Raw genomic sequence first — 12,587 nt, 5'->3', positions numbered from 1 at the left:
GTGGAGTGGATTGCAACTCTGGTTATAGTAGAAACTTCTAAGTTTGTAGTAGTTACTTTAATGGCTTATTTTAAATTCTAACATATTTCACTTATACTACAACTTGGAGATTATCCTTAACAAAGTACGCGCTTGTAAGTAGGAGACTAGTCAAATATAAATATCTGTCTAATCTCCTTGTACTATTCTTCAACGTCTTTCTGTAACTTCTACTCGTCCATCTTACAATACCTTACAGATCTCAAACTATCTAATTAACCAAAATGCTCTTCGCAAACTTGCTCGTCCTTGCAACTGCCGCTCTGGGCGCCGTCATTAAATACGACGGCGCTGAATACGACGACGGTCAATACGACGATCAATTCCTCATCGGGCCGCCAGTAGGTCGTCTTACCCCTATACAAAATAACCTTGGTCTCACATAATGCAGGCTGAGCTCTCTCATGAAGAGAATTGCCATCAGCCAGACATCAGGGTTTGGCGAAACGAGGAGTGTGTCCAGCTCTCTCCTAGTGCGCCGCCTCCTTTGTAAGCATGGAGATCCTCGTTGCCCCTTTTTATTCTATTTTACTAAGACGGTGAATACAGCCCTTACAAGTCGATTCGAGTCAACTCACGAAAGTGCACGCTGTATCAGTAGGTCCCTTGCTTCGCGCTCGGTATTTGTGCAACGAAGACTAACATGGCATAGGGATAACAAGTGCCAGACTCGGATTGGCCGCGTCCGGCATACCCCATGCCAAAATATTCCACCTTTTGTCAGATTCAGCTCTATCAGGTGCTCAAACAGAGATTAATTGAAATGCAGAGGATGATGGGATGTAATTCTCGCAGGGAAGCCAAGGGAGTGGCCGATTTCCTGAGACGCTTTGGTACAGGTTTTTCTCCCCTACAAGTACATATCCTTGGGGTTTTCCCTGTACTGTCATGCAAATGCAGAGGCTTGGTTTTTGAGTCAGGGTATGTATCTCTTGACTTGTGATAATGTCACATACATCATGTCATGCGCTTGAGAAGTGAAAGTGAATCTGTGTGATTTCTACGTGTAATCCCTCTGTCCCGCTGAACTCATCTCCCAACCCCTAGGACTTGAACGTCAGGGCAACCTGAGCCAGTTCTCTCTTTGCCGAAGGCGCAGTGTGAGGGAGGACGTGTATTAGTGTCAATGTGAATTAACACGCAGCCTTCCGCGGCTACAGGGGATGAGAGCGGATGTCCCTTTGAGGCGTGTAAGCGACATGAAGTAGTGTCACCAGTAGGCTTACTACTACAAAGAATATTTTTACAAAGAATATTCACGAGCGTGTTTACTCTGCTTAAATAGTACAATCTTTTAACATTTTTTATAGCACTTTATGTTCCTTTAGACTAGCTAAAAGAAGACATGAACAAAGTTTACTCTTAAGGTAAAACGAGCATCTCGTAGACAAAGCAGTACATGGTCATTTCTTAAGGACAAGATCAAGCCACTATTATCCATGTTACGCCAATATAACCCCCTTTCCCCCTAGTTTTGAGATATAAAGACAATACGACTCCTCGCCTATCCATCCAGTATTATTTAAAGTCTCCCCCACAGGCTTGTCTCTCTGACTCGAGCTAGCTATGTCCTAAAGTGGGGCCGTTCCCTTGCACGATATTGTTCAGTCACAACATTACTTGTCACCGGCAAGTGGCAGCAGGCAATCAAAATACTGCTGCCTGGGACAAGGCAAGGGTCTGCGGCTGCAGGCGCAACCAACCAGAGACACAGAGGCTACACCCCAAGATGGCAGCAGACTAGTGAAGGAGGTGTTGTCAATATGGACATTGGCCCGGGCTTCCTGTGAGCATTTGCTTTGGTAGAGAATTTGCCAACTGATCAGCTTGAGCAATGTTTAAAGAACAGATCTACAAGGTCTTCCAATTTTCGCCCCCAAAAGTCCAAGCTGATTTGCTTGCAGCAACCGCGTCCATGGATGATCTCGACGTCATCTCCAAGCTCATGCCCTACCCTATACGTAGCCTCGTACAGAAAGATGAGCTCGCTTTTGTGATTCCCGTTTCAGTGGAGAGGGAGGAGTTCAAGTTCTACATTTTGAATGATCTACATAAGATGATTGATAATATGAAGGCTGTGGTTTTCTGCAATTCTCCTCGCATAGGCGACTTGCTTACTGAGAAGACAAATATCTGGAGTGTAGAGTTTCTCACGTGCTCGGTGCATGGCGCCGACTTGGCAAAACACAATCACGGCAGAAATACATTTAAATACTTTTCATCTTTCACTGCGTACTTACTACACCATCAACGGGCTCCAGTAATTAACCGTTACCTCCCCACCAACCGTGGCAACTATTCTATGATATCGATTGTGGCGGTCGCAGCGGTGCCGCCATCAACCTCGTTACTAGTGACGATGCGCTGCGTCACATATGTACTTTTCGGATATGTTTCTGGATATAACTGCCAGCGACTACTCGTGAGAGCTTGGTGCGCCAGCCTTGAGATGAACATTGAACCGATTGACCAAGCCCGGGGGCGGGGGGGGGGGGGGGGGGGCATTGAATAGAAACTCACAGTGGGGAAGTTACGAGTAAGCCTTTGGCTATTAAGGGGGAGGCGTAGCCGTGTGAGCTGGGAGGCGCAGAGATCAGACCGAGTAAGTAGCCAGCCTGCTTGGCAACTACATAGTCGACACGAGTCAAAACAAGAATGGTGGAGGCGAAATAGTGGACAACATGGCTGAAGGAGAGGCAGCCCATTCGCCTAAAGGTCGCATGTCGTTGATGACAGGTCGATGAAAAAAATTACACAAGAGTCGCCAACTGCTGCCCCAAGGGCCTCGTCATGTGGCATGTTTCGGCATCTGGAAAACCTAGCCCACGGCCCGCAATGCTGGGTTATGGCGTCGATACCATGTGGACATGTTGGCTGGCACTGCCCACATCGATCCACCAGACTCGAAATATGATGCCAACTGACGACGCTGCGAGCAAGCGAGCCCCGTGGAGGCTCATAGTTCCTATTGCAATATAGGCTGATAAATGATGGATCCGCAACGTATGAACTCGGGCATTTTGAGCGGTCGACCTTGGCAAATGTCACGACTTCACTGGCATTGCCAAAGCTAGCTGACGTTGGCCATTACGTATGTATGTATTTATGTAGGGGTGTAAGTGGACGCGATGACGGGTTTCCGAAGCATCTGCGGACTCTGCCAATCGAAACAAAGGCTGTTGAGTAGGTGAGATGATTAGCATTACAAGTATGACTCTAAAAGCGGTTGTGCCTGTGGGCTTTATTCAATTAGATTTATGCCCACCCCAAGCCCGAGTTCATGTCTCAGTACATATGCTGACTTGAAACAACTGCCAGCATGTGGAATGAAGCCGTCAGCAGGGCCTCTCGCCCATACCTAGAAGGCGTACCATGTTCCTTCTGTAGCGTTTCTTTGAGAGTATCCAAAAAGCCCGTAAAGTTCGTAAAGTTGTGTAGCCTATCGTCTTCGTTTCTGACCACAGCGTCGTAATCGGCCGGGTAGGGTCGCACGCACGCACGATCGGGAATGGAGAAAGGAAGCAGATCGGTCGCAAGGGTTCACAGATGGCGCCTGAACCACGGGGTAGCAGCACTTGAGGTTACTTTTGGCAAATCCCCATGCTTTATGTACACATGTAATGTAAAGCTAAACTACACCGCTTACTCAAGTTGCTTTTATCTACTATACACTTTGAACTTTTCTTGTCCTGCTTTAGTAGGCCCATCCAGCACTCCTTCAGCCAACGCCACGCAAGGCACAAAAAAAGAAACAAGCTCAAGGCTCCCCCCAAACACCAACTCACTCTCCATTTAATCCCCTAGCCATCTTGTGACGATAGCCGCCGCAAGAAGCTTCATTTACGCCTTGTAACCAGCGTAGTGGGGATAGGTAGGCCAGCCCCAAGGCACAGCCTTCTGCATCAGCTGGTGATCCAAGCCCTCGGTGCCATTGTTCATGTACATGAACTTGGTATAAGGGACGTCGGCATGGTAGGAGAATTTTGTTCCGGCAGGGATGAACGCGACGTCGCCGTGGAGCAAGGCAACGGACTCGTATCCGTCCACGGCAAGAATAAGATGGCCGTCTTCCATCTGCAGGGCAAAGTGGTGCGGCAGAGTGGTCGTGGTTACCGTCTCGTTATCAAGCTTGGGGGACAGAATAACAGTGCCCATGGTGAAGTCCTTTTCGGTATTCTTGTCGGCAAACGGCTGGACAATCTTGTATCCGTTCTCCGCGTTGAGGAACTTGGGGCCGTAGTCCTTGGCGATGGCATAGGGCTCGCCGTACTTGCTCGGCAGCTCGTTGGGGCCGTTGTGCCAGTTGAGGCGGCTGTCGCCGGCGGTGCCGTTGACAAAGTCGCGTCGCGGCACAAAGTTGTCGTGCAGGTACAGGTCCAGCGAGTTGAGGCTGGCGATGGCCTCGGGCGAGAGCGTGCCCGCAAACGGTGACTCGTCAAAGGCGGTGGCGAGATAGGGCGCCGAGACGCTCGAGTTGTACTTGCCCTCGCCGTAGAAGACGTCAAACAGGTGCTCGAAGCCCGCGGGATGGAAGACGTGGGTTAGCTGCGCATCGGGATCGACGAGCTGGAACGTGTGGATGGTGCCCGTCGGCAGACTGGCGTAGTCGCCCGGGGTGGCTTGTCGCGCCTCTTGCTCCCCCTCGGATGTGTTCTTCTGGGCCCAGAACTGGACGCGTCCCCTGGCGCAGTAGAGATGTTCGTGGACGTTGTGGTGGTCGTGGTAACGCGCCGAGACGTTGTTGTTGAACTGGCCGTTGTGCTGGATCATGGAGAAGGCGCCGCCGCTTGAGTTGGTGGTGATGGCGAAGCGCAACACCTCGGCCTGTGAGAGCATGATGGAGCGTCCCCTGTATTTGGGGAGCACGTAGGGGCGCACAAAGTCGGGGGCCTGGCTCACGACCATGTTCTGAGGCGAGGCGGCTGCTCCTCCTGATCCCGGTGCGCAGGCGCCTTCAATGGTGGCGGCGGCCAGCGCGAAAACGAGAGCCTGTGTAAATCCCATGGTGGCGAACGAGGTAAGTAGTCAATGGCAGAAAGGAGTGGACGGCAAAGGATGGATGGCCTGTGACGATTCCCAGCCAGAGCCGCGGGATTCCCGGGCAATATATACAATAGATTGGTGTCGTGATGGCATCAAGACCAATACCCACAGATCGGACATCCCATCCCATCCCGGCCGAGAAGCACCAGGCGCTTCCGCTTCGCGTAGGCCACGGTCCCCGTTGATTGGAGACGCTCTCAATAACAGGCGATAGACGCCGCATGAAGCATAATTCCCCAGCGGTTCCATCTGGTCTAGCCAGGGTCCTGCTCTTAGGCATTGTCAATGCAACCCACACGCGCGTCACTGCAATTTCTACCTGCCAAGACGGGTAGCATGTTGTACATGAATCGCTTGCGTCTCCCTGCAAGCTGTGAGGAGGACCTTGGCTCGTATGATGGCCGACCAAGCGGCTTGTTCACGACCTGGCCCGTGTCTGCTGCTTCACCCACGGCGACTGGGACGGGGCCGTCTTGTGCTGGGATCAATTGATCCATTGAGGAGGCTGTTGAGCTTGACGTCTGGTGCTTTGTCGGGCGGCCTGCTTGACTTGATACTTGACTCCATGTCATGACTAGCCAGTGGGCTCAGAGCCTGTCCAACTTGGCCCCGTTCCCGCCTGCTTAGAAATGCGTTTTGACTCGGAAGCTGGTGAATGAAGGGGGGCTATCGAACTGAGAATGTCAGCATTGAATTGGAAGCGGGCGACAAGGTGTGAACAGGCACGGCTCCGACTGGCTTTTGTGCGAAGTGGTTGAGGATATCGTCACCTGTCATATCGCGCTAGCCGCGAGGACAGAGCTTTGTTGAGAGGAATCGTATCCTGTTTTTCATGCTATTTACTCCTAGTGACTAAAGGCCACGAGAGAAATGGCCCTTTGTTATTGTTCCAAGTGATTGCGACTGAAACGTCTATCCCTTCTAGAAGCTGAATCTACAAGGAACCCTTGGGTCGTCGGAAATTACGAACATCTGGGGCCTTGCCTCTTAAAAAACTACCGAATTAGAATGGTTCAATATGACGGTTCAAGCTTCGACCAGCGTCCATAAGATGGTGAGACAATGCAAAATACTACCCCGACTATACTCCGAAGGGAAATAGCTCGGGTTCCTCTGTTGCTCATCGTCTTGGATCATGTACTGCTTGTTGGCACAGATGCAAGGCATCCCGTGTCCCCATTTTTCTTGATAAATGCAATCAGAAGGCCAGCTTAGTCCAATAACCCTGTAGGACTTTAGCCGGTCCCTCGACTCATGGCAAATGATGGCGTTGTTTCATCTGAAGTTGGCGTGAAAGATGTGTTCTGCTTACCAAGAATCTTTTCTGGTCGAGGTGAAAAGAAAAAAGAACCTGAGATATTCCGTAATCGATTCTTGACTATAATAAATTGTAAAGGAAAGACCCGAGTGGCGTGACAACCAATGTGCTCCTAGGCCGATCAGTGTCGACCCAGCTCACCCATCACAATCTCCTACCTCATTCAAATAGGCATAAAAGCCCCAAGACATGCGTCAGCTACCTTGGTCGATAAGAAGACATCCCTAGGACATAATGACTTATACGGCTCTAACAGAAAACAAAGGCCATCGCTTACAACTCGGAGACTAGGAGAGATGTTTTGTGCCACGTTTAGACTGTTGAAAGAATCCCCAAGTTTATTCACTCTACAGAAGAGTCACAAAAAGAAGGCAGTCCAACTTCACGGCAATTAGGACCCTGTATGTTCCATTGAAAAGCTTCTCGGTACTCCGCTAAGGTAATATAGACGATTTATTATGACGTACAACGTTTCTCTGTTAGATTGTTGTTAGTTGGAGGACCGGCTCATCATATCTTTGCATTATTTGAACCATGCCACTATTCATGTGCTCCTCCACATCAAAATGTCAACTGGTTCGCTTCACAACGCATCTACACGGGCACAACAACCTACGAGGCACGCGCCATCTTGCCTACTTGCATTTTTCCCTGTACACATGGACACATTCCCTGTCCTCGCCACAGCTGCTGCGTGTGTCGTTTCGCAAGACACTTGCTCTGTCCTAAAAAAGAGACATACTTGACTTTTCCTTGTTCACCTCTCTCAGGTCTGGTCGCTAGGACCGAATATAAGTGATATTAAAGCTTTCCCGACGACAAAATTACCCTGCGATAAGCAGAGCCTTCTGTCCGAGATAATAACGAAGTATAGCAAAATCACGCCGTGGCCCAACTATTGTGGATCGTCAAATCATTTTGCACAAGCATAAAATGACACAGATGTAATCGTTGAATACCATATTGTCTGTATACATGTTTCGAGGTATACTAGGTCAATCACCACGTCCACGGCTACACGACCGGCATCTCATCCCGTCTCTTCATCAAGAGCTTCGTGTAGATATTCATAAACGGAAACTCATGAATATGCCCATTTGTCGGCCTCGCCTTCCCATCGGGATACTTGATGTCATAGCGCAGCAAAAGCGTAGCAACAATCATCTTCATCATGTCGGAAGCCATGAAACGCCCCGGACAAGCCCATTTGCCATAACCAAAATGCAAGTGAATCTTGTCCGTGGTAGCGTACTGGTGCTTGTTTTCCTGGCCGGGGTCCCGGCGGCGCTGCTCGTAGTAGCGAAGCCCGTTGAACGATTGGGCGTCCTCCAGCACCGTCGGATCGCTGGAGATGGAGTGCGGCGGGATGCAGAGCTGCGTGCCGTACGGGACGTGGGTGCCGTCTTGGAGAGTGATGCCGGCGGGCGCTTTGACGACGCGAAGAAATCCCACTAGTGGCAGGCTGTGTTAGCATTCGAGTCGTGGTGGTCATACAGGGCTTGGAAAGACATACACAGTGAAAGGGGGTTATGCCGCTGAGATCTACAATATCATCTGTTAGCTTCTAGCATGGGTTTAAAAGGCGCCGTAATGGCAGGTAGGGGGACTGCTGACTCTCGCATGAAGCTGTCCATTTTGCGTAAACCCGACAAGGACTGCTTTGTGAAACGCATCTCAGTCTTTTGCAGCGTCGTTTGAGCCTCTTCACGTAGCAAGTCGATGTACTCGGGGCGAGAGACGAGGTCAAAAATCACATGGGATCCAGATGCCGCCGTGCTGTGGCCGGCGATGGCAGTCATGGTGATCATCAGTTCCGCCAGAGTATCGGGTTGGCCCTCTTCGTCGTCGGGATTCGTCATTTCTACCATGGATTGCAGCAAGTCGTTGGGTTTCATATAGTCGACACCGCTGGTTTCGAGGTCTCGCCGACGTTCGACCTCGGGTATGAGCACCTTTTTTCCTGCGCGGAGATGGGCCTTGTATTTCCAAGAAAATGGGAGGCAAAGGTCCAGAAGCGGTCGCATAAAGCAAGGAACGGACCTCATGGCGATTTGTGTTATCGTTACTGTCCACCGAACCGGGTCAGCACAGCGCATTTGCCGCTTGGTTATATAGAAACCTTACCATTGTCAGCGTGTCCAAACGCGGCTTTGAGCCATTCCGGGTCTCGACATAGCGGCAATCCCACAAAGGTTCGGTGTACTATGCGCTCGACTACCCTCAGAATGAACGGTTGAATCGACACCGAGGTCCAGTCTATGCGAAATATGACCGGCGCGTCAGTTTATATAGTTTTCGAATCAGAAGCGTGGGAGAAAGTACCGTGACAGGGAGGCAGATCAGTGCGTAGGGAATACTCTAGCTCATCCACCATGTCGTCGCATAGCTTGGCAAGATTGGGCGTGATTTTCATCTATCAAATGCTTAGCACGGGTCCAATTGGAACATTGAAGTCATCAGGGCAAGCGTGTACCTGAAACGCGCGGATGCCGACGTCGTGTTTTCCCAGCAATCCGAGGCCACTATAGCGGCCGCCAAAATTCTAATGCAGTGAGTGGTGAGATGGCGTCGATATACATTGGAAAGGCATAGTTTGCGTGGCTTCCTTCATACCTCTATTAGGCCATGGATGGCACTTAGCTCCTGGGGTGGTCTGTTGTGAAGGTCGTCTAAATAGTTTCTGGATAGGATAAGCACATCCCCGTCATACCGTGAAATCTGGAATAGGGAGTCTTTCCACTGTTGAAAATCGTTAGAAACTTGACGCGTCCGGGAACAAGCACCAATGGGTAGTCCGCAGACCTTCTTGTAACCTTCACTTATCATTGACGAAGCGCTGAAGGTATATCGTATCTGAGCTAAGAAACGCGGCTCCCATGATGAGCGGTACCCTACAAATGGCACGTCGATGCCGGTAGAAGGTTTCCAGTACAATGAAGCGCATATTACCAGGACAAGAATGGCAAGTATTACTTGTGTCGCAGGCACATTGTAAACTGACGAGTGGAAAAACGTGGACAGAGCATTGCGCGAAAGAGATTGGGTCGAGTTGCCGTAATGCATATTTAAACGGGTAGAATGGAGAAATCGGGGAAAGGGGATCGGTTGACGGCGTCCGTACCACTCTGTCAAGGGAACATAGCAGGCTTTAAGAGGATTGATATAGTCCAGCAGGTGTGGATTCAGACGGAGATGGCCATTTCCTACCGTGTCATCAGCGGCAACATCGGATTCGAGGTGGATCTTGTGCTGCGGCTAGATGCTGTGTTACACTGTCCAAGTTGGTGCTGTTGACGCAACATACCCCTATCTGCGTATACATCCAATTGAGATATTTAACAAAGTACAAACGGGCTAGATTTGTAAAAGTACAGTACTTTGGTCTCAGCTTACATCGACCCTATCCGAGGCCAAAGATATATACCTGGTACTTTGCATCTGACAGCAAAATATTGGCCAGCGTTACAGAGAGACTTATGAAAGGCTGAACCAACTTTCCAACTCTTCATCCATCAACTTTTCAATTGTAAATTTCAATGAAAACGAGGCCAAGATATTCGACCAGGATTCCTCGTGGCGACTTCTTTTTTGCGGTCTATATTGTATCTCATCCAATAGCAAAATACGCCCTTTATCAAAATGTCACGCCCACCGCATACTCTATTACTCTACAGGAGAAGATATGTTGCAAGCGAAAGTGCAAGCACATATACGGAATAATGTATCCCCATCTTGGGCCGCAAGCCCGTCAGAATCCGCAAAACAGACTCCCAGGACGCTTCCCACGCACCCCCGAGCGACCTGGTGGGCGCATCGATAAACTCCAGCTTCACAGCGTTATTTATAGAAAGCCCAGACAGACCAGCCGGCGCGTCATTCAAAAATGGAATGACATATCGGCCGAGAAGCCTTCTCCCAATGCCCTGATTCGCGTGCATACGCACCAGAAACTCGGATTGCGCACAAATGCTATTCGTACGAGGCTTCTGAGCCGCCGTGAATTCCCGAAGCATGCAGTCGACTTCGCTGGCTGAGAGTTTGCCCAACGGCAGGCGTTTGTGAATGAGATTCGCGAGCCTGGCGGCATCTTCTATGGCCATGTTGGCGCCCTGCCCTATATTGGGGCACATCTGCACCACGTTAGTCTTGAGTCTTGTATTTTCGGCAATCGTTCTGATTTTGCACATGTTCAACAAGGCGCAGATTAACCCTGGGGCATACATACCTTGCGGACGGCGTCGCCAATACACAACATGCGGCCATGATTCCACTGCTTGAAAACGCCTTCCTCCAACGGCGTCATCTTGTATATGGTGCATCGGGACCATACGTCGCCGAAGGTGAGGACATTGGATAATTTCTTGGAGCGCATGCCGTCGCAGATTTGTCTTGCCGCGTGGTCTGAGCAGGCGCCCTTTCCGGCGTACCCGGCTTGCGGTGTCTTGACCATGGCAAACCAGAAGAACTTGGATTGCTTGCCGGTAAAGACGTGGATGGAAACGCCGTCGTCCAAACGGCTAAGCTGCTCTCCGAGTTTCATGTGAGGCACGTCGCGGGAAAGTCCGTAGATGCAGGAATACTCGTATTTGATGCCTGTGCTTCCCGCCTTAGCCATACGTGATTTTGACGGCTTGTGAATGTGTTATACCTGAATTTTCCCTCTCCGTTGGGCGTGTTTGACATGTTTGCTTCAAATGTCTCCATATTTCGGAACGAACGACGCTGTGTACACCGTCGGCGCCGACAACAAGATCTGCTCTATACTCACTACCGTCGGAAGTCTTGACTACAGCGCAGTCTATGCCGCTTTCCACAGCGAGGACCTTTTTTCCTGTATGGATGTGGTTCTTTGATTCGAGCGTGTCGTATAATATTTGAAGGAACCTTTGCCTCTCCAAGAAAGACACAGGATAATGGTAACTGTTGGTGAAACTAGTCAGCAACTGATGCGATTTACACGCGTCCAGGACTTGGTGATGCTTACTTGGAGTGCAAGGCCTTGGGATATCGGCTTTCAAACCAGAAGTCATCCGGGTAGCGAATCCTAGCAAGCTCCAAGGGCTCGATTTCCTTCTCAATATTGTCAAAAATACCAAGCTGGTCGAGAATGCGACCCCCGTTGGGCAGAATGCCAATCGAGGCTCCCAGCTGGGGCGCGATTTCACCCTGCTCAAGAATGGTAAACGAGACACCAAGGCGTTGGAGGCAGTGGGCGAGCGCCAACCCAGCCACAGACCCCCCGACGATAATGACGTTGAAGTCGTTTGGCATGGTGACAGTGGTTTGCTGTGAGGTGCGACAGCTTCTACCAAGAAGATGGAATGAGATGGGCTCTGCTTGAGTGCGAGTCCCGACGTCTTCTCTGACTTGGGCAGCCAAACCCGCAGCGCATCAAGAATATAGAAGAGTTGCTAGCGCTATCCAATGCAACGTTGACAGCAGTAAAAATGTCGTTGCTTGGACCCTTGTTCTCCTGAACTTGACTGCACGATGCGACACGGCTTCGGAGGTGTGCGCCTAGTAACCAGCAGTTCAGGCATTTGTCGCAGCATGGGATGATTGTGCGTTGCAATTGTCAAGATATGATTTGGCATGACCACATTATGATGCAATCCGGCCGCGATATCCGAGCCTTCATGTGAAATCTGACAGACGACATCCGCCTCAGCTGCGCATGGCTTTGCGCGCACGCCGGCGCCAACCGTCGACGGCACGAGTTTGCGGAAAACGTGCAACCCAGGGTCCCGGTGGCATTTGATGCTACATTGGGCAAACGCGTCAAGGTGATATGTGACCAGGCTTAGATATACGCATAAAAGGCGAGCTGCAGACGGCACTTGCCGTCAAACCAGTCCGCATACCTCGGAACACCAAGCGGTCCCATTTCGTTGATAAAGCTGCATACGCACTTGACCTATGTGCCGCGCATGCAGGTCGTCAAAAACCCGCCGGCGCATCGCGGCTCGCGTTTCCCAAAGGAGACGAATGGCAAGCACGCAACGCGGAATAGATCGACCGGCATGCCCATTTCAGCCGCCGTCTGCAGGCCCCTCGTTACGCAAACTACCCGGCCGGATACAAAAAAAGACGGACAGACCATCATCAGGCTCATGATTCATAACGCTAATACGGAGTACGCCTTCAGCAAGCCCGTCGAGTCCCTGCATTAATGCCGATCCGGAACCAA

At 50.5% G+C, this 12,587-nt stretch overlaps 4 protein-coding genes across 4 annotated transcripts; 1 reads left to right on the top strand and 3 right to left on the bottom strand.

Annotated features, from left to right (window-relative positions):
* Positions 1–263: 263 nt before the first annotated feature.
* MAA_11191 (uncharacterized protein) lies at positions 264–532 on the top strand (the record flags this gene model as incomplete). The annotated part of the gene is made up of 2 exons (XM_011413171.1): positions 264–380; positions 431–532. 2 exons carry the CDS (start codon positions 264–266, stop codon positions 530–532), a joined length of 219 nt encoding a protein of 72 aa, XP_011411473.1.
* A 3,347-nt stretch (positions 533–3,879) lies between these two features.
* Positions 3,880–5,043, bottom strand: MAA_00076 (quercetin 2,3-dioxygenase; the record flags this gene model as incomplete). The annotated part of the gene is made up of 1 exon (XM_007818074.1): positions 3,880–5,043. The coding sequence occupies one exon, from the start codon at positions 5,041–5,043 to the stop codon at positions 3,880–3,882; it is 1,164 nt and encodes a 387-aa protein (XP_007816265.1).
* Positions 5,044–7,414: 2,371 nt separating this feature from the next.
* On the bottom strand, positions 7,415–8,445 carry MAA_00077 (Cytochrome P450 CYP503E1; the record flags this gene model as incomplete). Its single annotated transcript, XM_007818075.2, has 3 exons — positions 7,415–7,851; positions 7,914–7,942; positions 8,015–8,445. 3 exons carry the CDS (start codon positions 8,443–8,445, stop codon positions 7,415–7,417), a joined length of 897 nt encoding a protein of 298 aa, XP_007816266.2.
* A 1,623-nt stretch (positions 8,446–10,068) lies between these two features.
* On the bottom strand, positions 10,069–11,671 carry MAA_00078 (FAD dependent monooxygenase; the record flags this gene model as incomplete). The annotated part of the gene is made up of 4 exons (XM_007818076.2): positions 10,069–10,530; positions 10,626–10,993; positions 11,049–11,320; positions 11,385–11,671. The coding sequence occupies 4 exons, from the start codon at positions 11,669–11,671 to the stop codon at positions 10,069–10,071; spliced, it is 1,389 nt and encodes a 462-aa protein (XP_007816267.2).
* Between the last annotated feature and the right edge of the window lie 916 nt (positions 11,672–12,587).

This window comes from Metarhizium robertsii, assembly GCF_000187425.2.
Source record: "Metarhizium robertsii ARSEF 23 chromosome Unknown MAA_Scf_5, whole genome shotgun sequence".
In the NCBI taxonomy this organism is placed as follows: Eukaryota; Fungi; Ascomycota; class Sordariomycetes; order Hypocreales; family Clavicipitaceae; genus Metarhizium; species Metarhizium robertsii.
Note: the sequence above shows the minus strand (reverse complement) of the source record. Positions and strands in the feature narration are given on the sequence as shown.